This window comes from Melanerpes formicivorus, unplaced genomic scaffold (genome assembly GCF_026170545.1).
Source record: "Melanerpes formicivorus ecotype bairdi unplaced genomic scaffold, bMelFor1.0.p_v2 SCAF_65, whole genome shotgun sequence".
In the NCBI taxonomy this organism is placed as follows: Eukaryota; Metazoa; Chordata; class Aves; order Piciformes; family Picidae; genus Melanerpes; species Melanerpes formicivorus.
In genome coordinates, this window is record NW_027142417.1 from 2,916,971 (window position 1) to 2,935,538 (window position 18,568).

An 18,568-nucleotide genomic window follows, 5' to 3' on the forward strand; every position below is an offset into this window, starting at 1 on the left:
CCGGGGATTAGTGCTCTGACACGCTGCCAGCCCCGGTGCTGCGGCTGCTCCCCAGGCGGCAGTTCCCCAGCCCCGGTGCTGCGGCTGCTCCCCAGGCGGCAGTTCCCCAGCCCCGGTGCTGCGGCTGCTCCCCAGGCAGCAGCTCCTCAGCCCTGCGCGCAGGCAGCCGCTGCCACCCCGCTCCCCGCAGCCGCTTCCTTTCCTTTTCCCGAGGGCCGGCGGCCGGCGGGGGGGGAAGGGGTTTGCAGTCACATGGATGCAAAGCTTTTGATTAATGTCCAAGTCCGGGCTGCCGCGGAGCCTTTCCAGCCCCTCCGCTAACAGGGCGAGCTGGGAACCAGTGACCGCTCGCTTCCTCCGGGCCCTGGCCCCTTCCTGACGGGAAAGGCGCCCGCCCGGGGGGGCTGCCCGCCTGCGGGGCCGGCGGAGCGGGAGCCGAGGCTGCTGCTCGGCCGGGGAGCGCCCGCAGCCCGGCCCCGCGATGTGACTTCCAGCGGCTCTTTTGTTGTCCTCGTCCGCAGCCAGGCGCCGGGCCGGGGGCAGCGCTCCCCTCCGGCTTCACCATGACGGAGGAGAGCAAGGGGGAAGGCAGGGGGGAGAGCGGGAAGGACCTGGAGAAGCAGCTTCGCCTGCGGGTCTGCGTCCTCACCGAGCTGCTCAAGACCGAGCGGGACTACGTGGGCACCCTGGAGTTCCTGGTGTCGGTGAGCGGGGGGCGCCGAGCCGCCGCCGCTGGCAGCGGAGCGGCCCCGAGGGCTTCCTACCGTCAGCTCTTCTGGGAAAGGACGAACAGGGCTAGGAACGGCCGGGGAGGGGTCGTGTGTGTCCCCCACTGTCCTTCTCGGAGGCGATGCCACTTCTCCGGGCACAGGCGCTGAAGGGGTGCTGAGCTCGGGCTCGGGTTTGCCTTGGGGTTTGTGTTCAGCAGGGGCTTGCGGTGCCCTTGCTTGCGAGAGACCTGGGAGCCGTGCAGGGACCGGGGGGGACTGAAGCTGTGCAGCAGATGCTGGGCATGAGCGCCGCATGTGGCACCCGCCCCTGTCCTGGGTTGCTGGGGGGAGCTGGGGTGCAGCAGTTCAGCCTTCCTCCTCCATCCCTTGGTAGCAGTGTTTGTGCCAGGCAGAGCCCTGATCGGAGAGGCAGGAGCCCGCTCTCTCTCGGGAAGCCCAAGTGACAAATTCCTGCGCAGCAGGCAGGGTTTCCTCTGTGCCCGAGGGGTCTTGGTAGCATCACTTTAGGACCCTGCTGATGGAAGTCTGTCCAGATCGCACAGAATCCCAGCATGGGGCTGGGAAGGGACTTCTGGAGATCACCCAGTCCAACCCCCGTGCTACAGCAGGGCACCCCCAGCAGCTTGCCCAGGATCACAGTGGCCAGGGGGGGTTGGAAGCTCTCCAGAGAAGGAGACTCCACAACCACTCTGGGCAGCCTGCTCCAGGGCTCCAGCTCCCTCACACCAAAGAACTTTCTCCTCCTGTTCAGGTAGAACCTCCTAGGTTTGAGATTGTGCCCACTGCCCTTTGCCCTGTCCCTGGGCACCACTGAGAGATGTCTGTCCCCTCCTCTTAACCCCACTCTTTAGATATTGCTGAGCATCGATCAGCTGCTGAAGTTTGGCTAAGATTTCCCAGTAGCCCACTCATGCTTTTTCTCTCCTCCCTTGTCCCACTGAAGAGGGGAAATCCTTCAAGCTGCAAACTTCCTGCCTTGCTGCCTTCGGATCTGAACTTTCTGCTTACTATCATGAAAGAGGAAATTCTCAGCTGGGCTGTGACAGGGAGCATAAAAGCCCAGGCTCTGGAGTGAAATAAGATCTGCAGAGTAGCTTATTCTCTCCATCTGTCTCTCCTCAGCAGAGCCATGAGAATTGGTGAATGGTCCGGTGTGCTTTGCTTCCAGTTTGAGGAAGTGGCTGTGCAAGTTTTCCATAGCACCAAGGGTTTTACCTGTTGCATCTCCTGTTGAGGGAATGTTCTTTAACTTAAGGCTCAGCTTTGGGGTGAGCCATGAATCATTTCAGCAAATCTAAGGCATTTGCAAAAGCTTTAATTTTGGGCTGTAGAGTTGAAGCAAGAGCAGGCTGCTGTCGAAGTGCTCTGCTCCTTCCACAGGGCAGACTGCACAGATGTCAAGGGGCGTCTGACTGTAACAGGCTCATGGAGAAGCCTTTGTGCAGTGTGGATCAAGATGAGTGAAATCACATGGAGAAAGGGAGGAGGGCTTCAGTTAAATAGCTGCTCCTGAGGCAAGTTTCTTAGGGCAGTGTGTGTGAAAAGTGGCAGCTGAGAGTTGTGGCTCCTTCAGAGGGAAGAGTGCACCTCAGCCTGGCTGTGAGGAGCCAGCTTCTGAGCTTCCCTTGTAATGCTGGGAGGCTCACTGCACTACCAGAGTGGTTGCTCCTGTTAGCATTTAGCTTTCATAGAACTTGAGTGCCAGAAGAAGTTTACCCAAGGTGCTAAAGCCTCCTGGAAAGCTGTCTGCTGGCAGAGACCTGTGAGCCACAAGCTGAGGTTTCACTTACAAACCATTGATGCTTTAGTGTTTGAGCACCTGGGATCTGTGTGCTGCTGGATGGTTTTTCTGGGGATCAAATCATCTTCCTGAGGTGAATCTGTGCTCTGCAGTGAAAGAAGCTGCCCTTGCAGGGGGTTCTGTGAGAATCTGCTTTGGGTTTATTCCCCCCCTGCCCCCAAATTTACTTTCTGGAAGAGAGAAAGCAACACCTGCTGAATATTTGCTTTAGAAATGGTTGTCACCCCGCTGCATGACTGAACAATTAGTACCACCTTCAGTGGCCACCAAGAAGCTGCCTTTGAAGCAGTTTTGTAACTTTATCAATGCCTCATCCTTTTAACTCTTCACAGCAGAAGCCAAGGGGAAGTTTATTTCTTGTGCTCTGTGCAAACACAGTGAAACTTTCCTGCTTTGCTCTGAAAGCCTTTAGCTAGCTGCAGTGAAACTTCCTGAGTCTCACTGCCCCAGGATTCTGTGCTGGGGAACAGATTTGATCGTTTATTTGTTTTTATGGAAGGAGTTTTTACAAGGCTTTGTTTGTTGCTGTTGGTTGGTTGTGTTTTGTTGTGTTTTAAATCTGCTTAGTGTTTCCCCTACAGGGCTCCGTTTGCTATGTAGCTCAGAGGCTTCACCTGAACCCTCAGCACAGCAGTAGCCAAGAGAGCAGCAAAACCGTGGGGAGAGGCTGCTGAGAAATTCAAGGTTTTAATAGTGAAGAGTTGCCCCAAAGTGGCTGCTTTGGCACCTTGTCATCTGGGGTAAAGCTTCACTTTTGTGACTGTGCTAAGCATTGCTGGGCCAGGAAAGGCAGCCTGGGCCCTGAAGAGCTTGGGCTGCAGGGCAGTAGGCTGCACAGGAGAAGGTGACTACATCTACATAAGCTCAGGAGTATGGATATAGACATTTGAGAAGCCTCACTTGGGAGTAGGAATTGGAGATGTCAAAGACCTGCTGCTCTGGGCGCTCGAGGGGGTGTCCATGGTGGCAGGGTTTATTCTCCCTGTGGCAGGGGCTGCTCTCCTGCTGCAGTTTGATGCTCTGACAGATCTGACGTTGATGGGAAGGGAAGCAGATGTTGGCACTTGTGTAAGCCTTCCCAAACCCCACAGCCTCAGCTGGGCTGACTGCTCAGATCCTGAAGCAGCTGGGGGGGGGGGGGGTGTGAACAAAGCTGGTTTATTGTGTAGGCTGCAGTGTGATTTCAGAGTCTCTCCTGTGACTGTGACTTTTGCCAGTTGACTCTCCCAGCTCAGTATAACTCCATTAGATGTGACTGTGCTGTCTTTCCCCCTCTCTGCTGCTTGCACTGGAGTGAAAAAAGGGCTTGTCTCCTTTAACTGTGTGCCTTGTTCTGCCAAATCCTGGCTCTTCAAGGAGCATAAAGAGATGTTGTGTATAAGGTTTATTGCCCAGCCTTCTTGGTGGCTGTGTGACTCCTCATCTCTCTCCTTTTCCTGCCTCACTGAGCCTCTCCTTTCTCTTGGCTTAAGAGGTATTGCTCTGATTGTTGAGCAGACTAATTAGTTGGACAAGAGATTAATAGCAATTAAGACTTCAGGTAAGCTTGAGTGACATTCAGTGCTACAAATCCTGGGAAGCAAGGGAGGATTTGTGTGCTGGGTTGAAGCTCCTCCAGTGGCTACAGCAGGCCATGGAGCCTGGTGCTGGGCTTCCAGAAAAGAGCTCTCCAGGTGGTGTTTTGTGGCTGTGGTCAGATGCAAGCAGGATGTGTGTGTGGCTCTGTGTGCATTGACCATACAGAGCCACGAATCATGCAGTGTCTCAGCTTGGGTCTGTGGGGCTGCTCGAGGCCAGCTCCCTCGGTATGTCTCAGTTACAGCAGTGAGTAGTGACTTCACTGCACCTAGATTTCATGAAAGGGATTTGGGTGAGTGGAAGGGAAGGGGTTCAGCTGGCTGCATTTTTTGATAAGGTTGAGTGATTTCCTTTCTCTTCAGGAAAGGAACAGCAAGGTTCCATGGCTACTTCATCAGCAGAAGCCAAAAGGAAGTGCAAACACAATTACCATAGAAAGTCAATATCTCTGCCACTCACTTCCAGCTGCTGCTGGTTTTGACTCCCCTAAGTCTTACCAAAAATGTGACTGTGGCCTTCTCCTCTTCTTTGACTTTGCCTGCCTGGATCAATAGTCCCACCTGGGCTTTTTATCAGAGGAAGGGCAACTGCTTAGAAGCTGTTTGGCTCTGTGCAACCCCTGTCCCCAGAGCTGTATGCAGTGGATATCAGCAAGAGGGATTCTTCCCTTCCCTGCTGGCAGAGCAGGGCAGGTGCAATGCATGGCAGTGGCAGGAAGCAGAGATGCTTTGCAGAGTGTTTCCAAGCACTCTGCTGTGGGTGGGCAGTGCAGGCAATGACACTGTGCTGGCAGGGTCATGCTTTTCAGTGGGTTTCTTCTGGCTGCTCTCAGATGTGCTTGAGGCTCTCTCTTAAAGCTGCCCTTGAAGAGAGGTGGTTTGACTCTTCAGTGGGAACATAACACACTGAAAGGAGAAATCCCAGTCTCAGAGCATTTCAGAAACTCTTCTGTTCCTAAGGCTTAATGCAGACCCAGTTGTGTCATGCTGGAGACCCTGACGTGCTCAGGGGTGCTGGACAGCTGCTTGACTGAGCTGTGTTTATAAATCCCCTATCTGCAGTCTCCCACTCACTGCTCTGCCTGATGGTTCAGCCTTAACTCTCCTGCCACATGTATTTCCCAAGTCTGCAGTGTCAGCTGCTCAGTTAGAGGAGGCTGCTTGGAGGGCACCATCAGTCAGTGTCCAGACTGAAGTTCCCCCCTGCGGCCCAAGGCTGCTGCAGAGGTTGCTCTTTGCAGTCATTTCAGGTATTTATGGACACCTATCTTTCAACCCTCTGCAGCAGGAATTTTTGTCACCCTTTTAAAACACCAAGTGCTTTGAAATTCCTGCTTGGCTTGTGTTGCTCTGGTAGGGTTAGCATGAAGAGCAATTTTATCAGAGGTGTTGAAGTCACAGTTAGTAACAGCATTGCACTGTGGGGGCAGCTGAGGAGTTCTTCACAACTGGAAACCAGAGCCCTGTCTTTTGGCCAAAAAAGGCAAGTGCACACTGGCTGTAGCTGACTTGAGATATTGGTGGGGTCAGCTTGCCAGTCTGTAGAAGGTGTCTGTATATGATGTCCCTGTTTGGAAAGGAACTGGGCTGCCCATCAGTGAAAGACACCTGAATAATCATTTGCATTACTTCTGTGACTTCAGTCTTTGGGCTTCTTCCTAGTTCAAGAAACAATTAAGTCCAGTGGAGGGGCAGCAAGGTGAGGAGGGTCCCTGAAGCATCACGAGAGGCTGAGAGCAAGGTTTCCTCAACCTTAAGAGGAGCCTCAGTGGACTTCTTGTTGTCTACAGCTCCCTGCTGGGGAGATGTGGAGATGGAGCCACTTTCCTCTCAGAGGAGCACAGTGTGGGAAAGAGAGGCAGTGGATAATGGGAAATTCCAGCTCAGTGTGAGGGGAGAGAAAAATGTACCACGAGGATGGCCAGAACCTGAAGTAGTTGCTCAGAGGCTGTGGAATGTTTGTGTTGCTCAAAGTTCAGCTGGGCAAGACTGCACAACCTGTTCCAGCTCAAGAAATCAGGCTGGGTGACCTCTGGAAGTGCCTTCCAGCAGCCATGAGTCCTGAGCTTTGCAGTCTGGTGGTAAGTTGGGGACAAGCCAGAGTGTCTTCAGGCTTCAGCTGCTGAGGACAGCAAGCATCTCGGGGTGCATCTCTGCTTTCTCTCCGGTGTCCTCTGAGCTTGCAGTGCAATGGCCAAGCTGTGCAGTGCTGCAGGCAAACATTCAAAGTCCAAAAGGAAACTCCAGCACACAGATTTGGTGTTTTTCTCCCCCAGCTGCACTGTATTTGTTCAGGAGAGAGATAACCTGGCACTTGTGTAATCTTTTCTCTCTAGAGCTCGCTCAGTGCTCTGCTGTCATTAATAAATCAAACCTGAGTAGTTCTACAAATGGGAAGCTTTGAGACAGACTTTGAGTCTTAGGTCCCAGTGGAAGTTCGTGGCAGAGCCAGAAATATAACCTGATATCTTGTTTCCTAGCTCAGTGTTCTGACAGCAGAGCAGCCCTGTCCCTTCAGATGGAGTTGATGCCAGAGGAATGGTTGTCTGCTTAAAACATCTGAGGAGCTGCACAGATAATCCTTCAGAGCCAGCTGCTTTCTCTGCAAGCTTCATTGCTCTGCTGATTCTCTCCTAGGCTGCTCACAGCTGAGCTGATCCTCTTGTAGGGACAGCACTGAGATGTTAGGGGCTGACACTTACTTTAGGTCCCATGAGACCTCCTGATTCTCCTTTGTACTTCTGGCAGCCTGGCTGCCGAGTCATCTGGCAGACCTCAGGAGCTTTCAGGCTCAAGGGTGAAGAGCATGAGTTTACTGTAGGGGAATGGGTAGGAGAAAGAGCTAGAGCTGAAGAAGGGTGGAGAGAACAGTAACAGCATGCAGTGGGAAGCTTTCTAATTGTCACTTATCCTTTTGTCTGTGGGGGAGAGTTATTTTGCAGAGCCATGTCAGGCAGGAAGGCAGCAAATCCGTCCTGATTCATAGAATGCCTTTGTGGAAAGGGCCACCCTGTGCTCAGTGCTGGCTGCTTCCTTCCTTTCACTGCCTGCTGGGCTTTGTGCCTCAAAGCTTGGAAGGTACCTCTGAAAAATGAGCTTGCAGTATAAGGTGAAGGCTCAGATGTGAGGTGCTGGAAGGAATTTGTGACTGGCTGTGGCAGATTTAATTGTGGCTCCGCCACAGTCATGGTTTTTGTGGTGGGGGTGGTAGGGCTGGTAGAGGAGGATGAACTCCAGGCACTAGTGGTCTGGGGGCTGTCTGTGCTGGAGGTTGGGGCTGCAGGGCCTGGAGACAAACTGACCTGAGTTCACACACTTCAGTTTTGTACCATTTGTGTGGTTTTGGCAGCAATAACTCCTGGATGTGTTTCCCACAACATAATTCCTACTCATGTTGAATGTCTTGCCTGAAATCCTCCCTAAGCTCTCCTGCCACAGCTTGTCCTGCTGGAAGTGCAGCTCCAGTTATGATGGCAGCTGCTGCTGCTCCATGTGGACAGGTTTGTTGATTCTGTAGCTCAGTCACAGAACCACTGCCATGAAGAACAACATTGCAGCACTGATTGGCTGTGGTCCCCATGTTTGACTTGCCTGCAATGTACCTGGAGGATGGGGACAGGAGTGAAGGGCCTGCTAGCAATAACTTTGTTTACTTTAAGGTTACTCCTCGTCCATTTGTCTCTCTCACTGTGAGATCCTGTTTGCTAAGCATAATGCCTGGAAGTTGGCAGTTGTGGTCTGTGTGAGTGTGTTCATTTCTTCCCCTGTGCTGCGAGGGTGTCTGCACGGGAAGCAAAAGGACTTTTTCCCATGTCCAGCTCTCCTGAGCTGCTGCAGGGCCTGGAGTGGACAGAAACAATGGGAAGGAAAGTTTCCTGTTTTCTGCAGATTCCAAAGAGGTCTTTGGCCCCACAGAGTAGAAAAGCTCCCATGTGCTGTGGTTAGGATGCTTTTGCAAAGCTGATGAAGGGAGCTTGCATTCAATAACCCTCACGTTTGTGTGCCCCCCTGGCTGGCATCCTCCAAAAGGAGCAGGGGAGAACGTGGATGTGATGGACACTGGAGCTGGTCAGGGAATGGGGATTGGAACTGTTAAAGGAGTTGTTCTCTGGTGGTTTTGGTCTGCTGTGCCTGACAAAATGGGGGCAGGCTGGTGAAGCAGTGTCAGCTGAGGGTGATTGAGTTCTCCTCTGAGGCTGAGGATAAATCACACTGCTGCTGCTGCACAAGCTGTGGTTTTCCAGACAGCATCTTCTCTAGGTAAGGAGGGGCAGGATCTGAGCCTCCCTCCAAAAACCACTGCAGAAGTGGTGAAGATTCAGCTGTGTGAGTTCACAAGGGATCAACTGTCTGTTAAACTGCATGGACACATTACAGAGCACTCAGCTATGGTGAAAGGCTCCTCTGGTTGGAGTGTGGGAAGATGGAGGTGGAGCAGGAGCTGCAGTACTGGTTCAAGATCATTTCATCCAACAGGGCAAGTGAGGAGACTTCTGCCAGGTGAGAAGCTGGCTGGTTGTCAAAGGTAGATTCTGTGTTACAGTTATGGTAGCTTATTCTCTGCTGTACTACCTGTTTGTAAGTCATTACATTGAGTAGCTACTGCTTAGGAATGGCCTTTCACCTTCTGAAGCTGCTCCTCTTCCTCTGTCAAACCTGCTTCATACACAAAGGCCACTGCCCAGCAGCTCTCACGGGCAGTGCTACCCAGAGCCCCAGCTCCCTGCCATTTCAACTGGTTTCATGCAGCTTACTGGAAGGGATGTCTGAGCAAGAGTTGCTTTCTGCTGAGAGTTGCTGGCTCGTGAGAAATGAGGTTAATTTGGGCATCTTGGGAGAAATGTGTGCAGGAAATATGCTGGGTTAATGAACTTTCAGCTAATTAACAATCAATGTTTTGCACTTCAAGCTTTTACTGATTCAAACAAGAAAGGCCCTGGATTTTGGAGCAGAAGGCTCAGCAGTGTTAACCAAAACTCCAGCACGACCCCCGTGGCTGCACACTGCACATCCTTGTACTGGAGAGTTCCCCCTACCCCCTTGCCAAGCATCATTTGGCTTTTGGCTGCCTGAGCCTGTAGCTGTAACCCAGGACTTTGGCAGAATGCTCTTTTGTGTCTCAATGTGCTGTGGGAGCTGTTCCCTTCCCTTTCCTGTTCTGCAGCCACCGTGCAGCTCTGGGCTAAAGCAGTGCTCAGACTTCTCCATTTCTTGCTGAACCTTTTGGTTCCACAGAGTGAACATTTCTCATGTGCTGGCTGGTGGCAAGGGAGTGAAGCACTGGCTGGAGTTACCTAGAATTTACCAGCACATCCCAGCAGCTGTGGTTGTTGAGCCTTTGTCCCCCCACTTATTCCTGTTTTATTTGCTTCTGTCTAGCAGAAGATTGTTTGTCTTGATAACTAAGTGGAGTGGAGAAGTGCAGCATCCAGTGGCAGCTGTAGCTTTGCTGGGCTGTGGATGGGAAGCAAACATTTGCATCCTGAATATTGCTGCTGTGAGATGAGGTCTTGCACAGTGAATGATTGGAGGGGGTTTTGGCTAATGAAAATGTGAGTGACCTGCAGGCTTGCTGCCTGCACCTGAGCTTCTAACTCAGCCCTAAGCTGATGCATCTCAGAGATGCCTCTGTAGGAGCTGCTTAGGTGGTTACTGGGGGAGAAGTTGCCTCAGGGACTGATTCAGAGCAGCTTGCTCAGGAGACTTCATCTCTTGTCCCTCAGTTCCTATATTGAGTTCAGTGCCTCCCTAAGCCCTGGCAGATTATTTTCCCTTTGCCTGACCAGTTTTTCTTTGGTGTTACTTCAGCAGCCAAGATTTCCATCAGGTTTGTCAATAAATGTTCAGCTTTGGAGCTCCCTTGAAGACTTTTCTTATGCTGCAATGAATTCCTCTATTCATGTTCCATTCTTTAACTTCCCTGCTACGGGTGAAAGCTGACAGGCTTTGTCACCTCTCTCTGGTAACCACAAAGATGAATTCACTGTGTGACCAGGAATAAAACATTTAGGTTCCCAGGAGCCTTCCTTGCTGTCTTTCTCGAGGCTTTTACAGGAGCTGCTGTCCGTGCTTGCAGCTCACAAAGCCCCAAAGCACGAAGGAGTTGAGGTTACCCTGGAACTCCACTGTCATAATGGAAGTGCTTTGTCTTAGTTGAAATAAATATTTACTTTGCAAGTCCAAATTTGCATTAGCCAAAAAGACTGTTAATGTGTGCTGTCGATGGTGTGTGCTGATAGCAGTGCTGGAGAGCACAGAGCCCAGACCTGCTCCCCAGACGCTGCAGTGGCTGAGCCTTGCTTGCTCTGCAAGGGACAGACTCTTCTCCGTGGTGCCCAGGGACAGGACAAGGGGCAGAGGGCACCAACTGGAGCCCAGGAGGTTCCATCTGAACAGGAGGAGAAACTTCTTTGGTGTGAGGGTGCTGGAGCCCTGGAGCAGGCTGCCCAGAGAGGTTGTGGAGCCTTCCATTGTGCTCCTGGGCAAGCTGCTATGGGCGCCCTGCTGCAGCAGGGAGGTTGGACTGGGTGATCTCCAGGGGTCCTTTCCAACCCCACCCTGCTGGGATTCTGTGAACAGCTGGAACTCAAAGCATGCTGTTCCTGTCAGTTCTTGCTCTGGGTGGGTATTGGGGCAAGTGGCATCTGAAGCTGTTGCAGGATGAGGTACGAGGAGGAGTAGAGACAGACTGAACACTGCAGCAGCTGCCACCCTGCTGATGGCAAACTGCAGAAGAGCCTTGGAATGCTGGAATTTGATGGAAATGTCTTAGCTCAAGTATTTGAAGTTTAGCTGCAGCTCAGGAGGCTCACAGAAAGCTTCCAGCATCCAGGACCTGGTTAAGGAAACAGCATGAAGGGTTTATTTAGCTGGCTGCTGGTGGTGTCTGACAGCCTGAACTTCTGGCTGCTCCTGTCCCAGGTGGATCAAGAAAGCAGTCAGTGAGAAGCTGATCCCCCCTCCTGTTGGACAGGCCCACTGGTGTGAGAGCAGCCAGTGCTGGTGCTGTGCAGAGAGCAGCAGGCTGTGGGAACCTGGCTGGGATGAGTGGCTTGGACAGAGATAAAGGAAGGAGCTCATTAACTGGGCTGGGAGAAAGGACAGAGGAGGCCCAGGTGCTGACAGCTTCGTGTGAGCTGCTGCCTTGCACGGTGTGCATGTGCTGTGTTCCACACTTGAGAGCTCATGGTGTAGCAATTAAAGGCCTTTTTTAAAGTGAAAAGTAGTATTTAAAGTTGTTCCAGTGAACTCTGCAGGCAGAGGCAATGTGATGCTGAGGGGCAGCTTCCTTCTGGGTGCATTTCAGCACTCACATGTGAGAAGCTGCCTGTGTTGTGTGATGGCCAGGCCAGCTCAGCACAGCTCACTGCACAGCTGTAGAGAAAGGTGGAAGAGAGCTCTGTGTGTTTGGCCAGGAGCCTGGCACCTTCATCTTTCACAGAGCCTCACTGAACATGAGGGAGCTGAGGTGGAGGAGGTGGTGGGGTGGTTTTCCCAGCCTTGGGGAGTTGACTTTCCTCCTGAGTGTGGATCCAGGCAGCTGGACCAAGTGAAAAGCTGGGAAGTGCTGGCTGGAGGCTAATTAGGAGCCCCCCCATGGCTGCCCACAGAATCTGTTTGCACTTGGTGTTCTTGGCACTTCTGTCTGAAGTGTGTTCAGTGGGGGTGAGAAGCACACATCAGAAGCAGACTTTCAACAGCCTGCTCTCCAAGTCTGCCAGCTTTCAGGTGAGCTGAACGAGCTCAGCAGCAGCCAGTTCTCTGTCCAGGGTCAGCAACATTTTATATGCAAAATTCAGCTTCTGAGGAACTCCTTTGCTTAAAGAAGACATCCCTGGTCCTGGAACAAAAGTGGCATTTCACTAGCCTCAGTAGACCTTGGATTTGCTTCCTGGCTTTAGTGCTCTAACCAGAGCCAGGTGGTGGCTCTGAGGAGCGAGCAGGGAGTGCTGCTGGAGGAGTGCATGGCAATGCAGCTGGGCTTTGGTTTATCTGGGGCTTGTTCTTGAGCAGTATGTCCCAATACAAAAACAAAGCCAGACCTGTGCAGGCAGCAGGGTGCAAAGCCTCTGGGGTCAGCAGTGACTTAGGAAAAGCATGTGGAGAGGTCAGGGATCAGTTTAGGGAACTGTTTATCAAGTCAGCAGAGCTGCCTCAGCATTGCTTCAGCCGCCGGTTTGGAAAGCAGGAGGGAGAGCTGTGGGATGGAGCGCAGCTGAGCTCTCTGCAGTGGGAACATTGATGCCACTGGATGCCTTTCTAGGTCATGGTCCTCTCAGCAGCCAAGGGCTGGCTCCTGGTCCCCCAGCAAAGGGGAGGGTGAAGGCCCCAGCTCTGGGAGGAGGAGGAGGGCATGTGGCTCACGCTGTTTCATTCACAAGCAGAAGGATGGCAGAGGGCCCAGGCTCTTCACAAGTCCTGCACAGCAGCTTTCACTCTAAATTCATGCCACTGATTGGATGCAAAGTTGCTTTTCACTGGTGGCAGCCAATTGGTTCCAGTGAGCAGAGCAACATACGATAAAGTGTAGGAAACCCAGCGAGCGGCGGCCGGTTTCCAGGCAGACTGGGCCCTGCTTTCTGAGGCTGCAGCACGCTTATCATGGAGATTTCCCTCCTCATGACTGCCTTGCAGAGTTAAGCACAATGGCAGGGCGAGCTCTAGTAAGCATTTGGTATGCTTTGAAACTTGTCTGCCTGGCTAATTACTGTGGCTGGGGCTTGGAGGCTGGGCAGCGCTGCCGCTGTGTGCGGAGCTGCGACCATCGCCGTGGCTGCAGCCAGCTCTGTCAGCGTGGCAGCTCTCCCTCTGCCTGTTCTCGCCTGCACTGCCTCCCTCTCCATCTCAGTTAGGACTGTAGCATTTTTAATTTGTGGGTTGGATGTTTGCCCCCCTCCCAAAGTTCTTTTAATTCCTGCAGACTTGATTGGAAGACAAAACTGTGCAGTGAGGAGAGGATCCTGTGGGCAGCTGCAGAGAGCATCCCCACTTGCTGGCTGCTGCTGCTGTGACAATGAAAGGCATCTGTGGGACTTGCAAGATGAATTTGCCCACCAGCTCTTGGGTGTGGAGCAAACCATCCTCTGCTGTGCTGGGGCTGGAGAGGAGCTGCACATGGACGCAGGGCCTTCTCCTGCTGTTACTTTGCTGGTCCTGCTGGAAGCGCTGCCCTTGGCAAGCTGGCTTGGCATCACCAGTGTGGCGTACACAGGCAGGCTTGGGGTTAGCTTAGTCCTCAGGTGTTTCATAAAGAGAAATGAAAGCCACATTAGATTTGTGATGGGAGGAGCCTGGACCATCCTACAGGCTGGGAGGTAAAGGTCCTGAAACTTCTGCCAACCCCCCCAAGGCAGAGGCACTTCAGAAGTGGTACAGGTATGGGTTCAGGGCATGAGCCAATGAAGTACTTCAAGGGATTAAAGGTGGTGAGGCAGAATAAAAGGTCTTAGTGATCTAAATTCAGAGGATGAGCTGAGGGCTGCCGTGCCCAATCATCACTAGGTCTGACAGGAATAAAAGGCTGTTTGTTTGTTTGGCATTGCTAGCTGGGGACATTCTCCTTCCCCTCTGCTGCACCCAGCTGCCTGCAGCTCCTCACCAGGCCTTGGTGGCTGAGGCTTCTCTGGAGCTGCTTGGTTTGGTCCCCAGCTGGACCACAGCACGGCTGGGAGGCAGGATGTGAGTGATGTACACCCAATGGCAAAGACAGGAGTGAAAGCACCCCCAAAAGGTGGGTGAAGCCAAAGCAGTGCCCTGGCTGGTGGTGAGGCTGCTTGCTGGGGTGGGAAGAAGAGAGCTCTTTGTTACTGGGACCCAATTAAAACTAATTGCACTCTGGCATTCTGCTCCCTGGTGCCGTGGGGGCTGAGGTGGCTCTCCAGGCACTGCATGCAAGCTCAGGATAGGGATCAGAGCTCTGGGGGTTGGGTTGGGGTTGGTTTGGTCGCTGTGGTGGTTTTGTTTTCTGGTGGTTGCTCTTCAGCTGAGATGCATTGAAGCTGTCTGCAGCTTGTCACCAGGTGTCACACCTCTGAGTCTTGAGTTCAGCAGCCATCCACTGATTGCAGAGCTGGAGGTGGTAGTAAAATCACCTGAGCTCTGTCTCTGCCAGTGGACACACACTGGAGGTGTGCTTAAGGTTGACAGCTCTGTGGCCTGTTTTTGACTGTGACTTTTTGCTTTAACTCCTTTGTTTTCCCTGTATTGATTTCCCCCCTTCAGCAATGGCTCTGATCCCCAAGCTCATGGTGCAGAAATCGACGTACCCTAAAATTCCTTTGTTCCCAAAGCAAAAATCTTCCCTTCAAAACCTCACAGAAGTAGCCCTGTGACATCCTGGGTGTTTCATTCTTGTCCTTTTCAGAGTTTAAAGGGAAAGGCTGGCAACTGAAGAGGCGGACTGGCAAGTTGTGGCATGCTGATGGCCTTCACTTCGCTTGGGGCAGATGTGACTAGCACTTGCCTCAGGGTCTCTGCTCCTCCAGAGCATCACGTGCAGTGGAGTGCTCAGTTTGAGCAGGGCTGTGGGGCTCTTGCTGGGGACACTCCTGTTGCTGTGCTTGCAAGGGAAGGCAAAGTCCAAGGAAGGTGCTCTGCACTCGGGGCGGAAGGGGCCAGGGGCAGCATCAGGCCTGGTTTCCGCAGAGAGCTGCAGGAAATGGTCCTTGTGCAGCCACTGACTCTGCTCTGGCTTCCTCCTCCTGATGTGCCTTGGACCCTGCAGGGAGCTGCATGGAGCAGAGATGTCCCCCATGACCACTGTGCTGCAGCTGGACAGCTGGTCCATCACCAAGGCTCTGTATCCTTGAGGCCCTGTGGAATCCTGTGGGGAAGGTGCAGAGCTGTGATGCTTCCAGAAGGTTCTGCTGCACTTGTGGCTGTGCTCAGTGCCTGTTGGAGCTGCATTTGCAGCTGTGTGGCTCTGTCATGGGGATGATAGGATTGGTTGTGTTGAAAGACTGGAGATGACCAAGCCCAGCTGCTCACACGGCGCTGCCAGGTCACCACCGCTCTGTCCCTCAGCAGCACATCTCTCAGTGCTTAGATCCTCCCAGGGATGGGGACTCCCAGTGTCCTGGGCAGCCCAAAGTGTTCCAGCTGAGTAGAAGTGGATTGAATTGGTTATGTGCCTTAACTCATCTCAGGTTTGATTTTCCTGCATGGAGAAAGTGCCCTTCCAGGAGGAAGAGCAAAGCTTCACCTTGCTCCCTGTGTTCTCTAGGACATGAGCCAAACAGGGCAAGCACAAGGAGAAACTAGGTCCTTTTTTCCCCTTTGTGGAGAAGGGGAGCATGACTTCAGTTGCAGGAAGCACTGAGCACTAGGGAAGAGGAGAGATTTGTTTTGTTGTGTTTTCTCAGAGGTCCCAGCTCTTCACCCTGGGAGGGCCATGGATCTGATTAGGGAGGAGGAGGAGGCTCGTGTCTGTTGACGACTTTGCTTGTTCTTTAGCTTGGGAGGCTTCCAGCCCTTTGCATGCTGCTGGAGTGAAGAATATTGAGTTGCTGTTGGGATGGATGCCAGGCTGACAGCAAGGTGCATTCAGAAACCCTGCTGGTCCCACAGCCTGCTGCAAGGCAGAGCTTGGCTGCTGGAGGTTTTCATGTGCAGAAGAAATCTGACAGGGATGAGTGCTGAGGGAGAGGCTGGCTGGGCAGCTGTGGTGGCCCTGCCTCTTTGCAGGAGCATGCTAGGAAATCTTTCCCAATTGATGTCTGGCTCTGGAAGAGCAGGATGGAAATGTTTACAGAATGACTTAGTGCTGTGTCCATGGCCGTAGCCAGGCCTGTAGTGTAAAGCCATGCAAGTCACTGGGGCTGTCTACATGGCAGCTGTGGGACAGGGAGAGGCAGGGCTGCTGCTCGACTTCTCAGCCTGACCTATCTGCTAACCTGAACCTTTTCCTGCTTACCCCTGAAGGAAGGCCATGGCCAAGGCCCCTTCCTGGCTGCAGATGCACAGCCCAAGGCTGGCAGCATCCTGTGTCCAGGAAAACCACAGTGGCCATGCAGTGCTCTGTGTGCTTGCCTTGCAGAGCCTGCTGGGGCACTGAGCTGCTGGGGGCAGCTCAGCCAAGCCTTCCCTGGGGATCTGGCTTCAGTTTGGGCCACTTCTGCCCATGGAGACTTTTGTTGTTTGCCTGTCAGATGCCTTTGTTTGTGTGTGCTGGGTTGCTGTGGGTCAGCATGTTAGGAGTGCTGCCTGTTTCCGAGCACTCTCTGGTCCAGAAGGACTCCGCAGCGCTGGAGCCTCCACCCTCCTTTGTTCCTTAGGTGAACTCTGGTTTCTTGCAGTAGGCAGGAAATTGTGCTCCTTCCCTTTGGTCCATTGCTCTGGATGACAATGAAAAAGTGTCCTTGCTGCCCAAAGGGAGAGCTGGGAGACAATATCTGGATGTCACTCGTCCCTCTGGAGAATGAGCCGAGCTGCCTGCTGTCTGCAGAAGGGATCCTGTGTCTGTGAGCTCCTTGCTGCTCTTGGGATCTGGGAATTTCCACCCTCATGTATGACAGCTCTGTGCACTAAGTCCTTGTCAGTGTCCTTAGCACAGCTGGAAGGATGGAGGCATCTCCAGAAGGACTGGGCAGGTGTTTTGAGTCCAGGCAGGGAGACTGGACCCTGGAGTAGGTTGCCCATGGAGGCTGTGGATGCCTCCTCCCTGGAGGTGTTCAAGGCCAGGTTGGATGAGCCTCGCTGAGAGGTGTCCCTGCCCATGGCAGGAGGTTGGAGTAGATGAGCTCTGAGGTCCTTTCCAACCTGAGCCATTCTGGGATTCTTTCTCACAAGAACAACAGATCCCCACTGCCTCCTCCTGCCTCCCTGGGTAGCTGCTGCCATTGCTTTTCTGTTGGGTTTAGTTGTCTCTTTTAGTCTTGGAGGTGCTGTCTGCAGCAAACTTGGAAGTCCAGAGCAGTGCTTAGCTCCATAATGCTGTCAGACATCCTTTAAGGGTGTGAGCTGCTGCTCTGTAGCTGGCCATACTATTTTGGGCTGGCAGGTGAAGGTCAGCTCTCCTGGGAGCCATGGCTTTGTTTATGGATGGAGGCAGCATCCACTCTGGAAGCATTGCCCTGCAGGCCTTGCAGTAGAAGAGGCTAGAAAAATAGTTTGCAGTGAAACCCTGACTCCTCTGGCAGAAAGAGAGAAGCCTGTGGAAAGTTTCTAGCTCTGTGGCTTTGGCACCTTTCTTCTGTACTTATCCCAGCTGCTTTCACACGCCCCTGGGGGAAAACCTAAAGTACAGCTATTAGCAACCCTTAACAGGCAGTTTGCAGGGAGCAAGAGGAAGCCTGAAAGCCCAAGGATTCTGTTCTGTGCTTGCTTCCCTCTGCAGTGTCCACTTCAGTTGTGTCTCAAGTGGCAGTTCTCCTGGCCTTGTGCTTCCTCAGCGGCAGTCACCCTCTCTCCCCGCACCTTTTGCTGCCTTTTGGCTTCGTTTTGGGCTTAGCTGTGAGTGCCACACATCTGGAGAGATGTTAGTAGAGGACATCTTGACCTGACCTTGCTGCCCTGCTTGTCTCCCTGCTGCTGGTCCTTCCTGCAGGCAGGATCTTGGGGAAGGAAGATCAGAAGGTTTCTACCAGGATTATTTATAGACCTGAAGAGTGTCAGACCTGCTCCTGGTGTCAGCTCTCCTGAAGCTGCTCTCTAGCCACTCTGCAGGTATTTTGCCTGCATTTGCAGGCTCTCCCAGTATACTGATGCAGTTGGGCATTGATGGGTTGGGCATCTCGGAGGCAGTCATAGCCTGTCCCTTGAAAAAGGAGGAAATCAGCTTTGCAGTGGAGGAGCAGCACCTTGCAGTCAAGACCTGTGCTCAGGGTGGCTTTTATTGCCCAGGAGATGAGCCTGTGCCTGGCTCCTCGTCTGCAAGTTCAGTGCCTTCAGGCTGCCCAGGTATGGCAAATTGTGTGGCCTCTCAGGGACCCGAGGTAGACCTTCAGAGGCCTCATTTCCTCCCCCAGAGGAAGGGCTGCAGGGCCCAAAGCTGCTGAAGATGCTGGGAAACAATACCTGGTATTTATTTATAGTTCCTGGGTTTCCTGGTCCCACTGACACCATTGTTTCCTCGTGTTGTTCTTAGAAGGCTGTGTCTGGGGATTGAATGGCTTACACAATGGGATGGGTTTTGCTTCAGGAGGGCAGGAGCTGTTCCTCCTCACAGCACTTTCATGAATGGAAGGAAAGATGGTAGTGATTAAAAACCTGCTCTGATCCTTGGGGAACCTTCAGTCAGTGCAGTCACCATGGGGGTCCTCGAGCAGCAGGGTGTCCCAGGAGCAGTGCTCAGTGCTGCCAGGCTCTGGCTGAGCATGGGCAGATGGCTGCTGCCACCACCCAGCTCTGCTGCTTGCCTGCAGGTAGGGTCCCGGCGGTCTGGAGGGGAGGGTGTGGTGCTGGCACAGCTCAGTCTTCTCCTCTCAATAGAAGCAGTGGCCCAAATGTCCCTGGGGACTGCT

General features: G+C 53.0%; 1 protein-coding gene across 2 annotated transcripts in view; it reads left to right on the top strand.

Moving 5' to 3' along the window:
* The first annotated feature begins 287 nt into the window (after positions 1 to 287).
* Positions 288 to 18,568, top strand: part of PREX2 (phosphatidylinositol-3,4,5-trisphosphate dependent Rac exchange factor 2) — a 93,635-nt gene continuing 75,354 nt past the window's right edge. For both annotated transcript variants that reach the window (XM_068162527.1, XM_068162529.1), the window contains exon 1: positions 288 to 704. In XM_068162527.1, the coding sequence (XP_068018628.1) occupies positions 564 to 704 (141 nt within the window). In that variant the 5' untranslated portion in view covers positions 288 to 563. The remainder of the gene's footprint in view (positions 705 to 18,568) is intronic.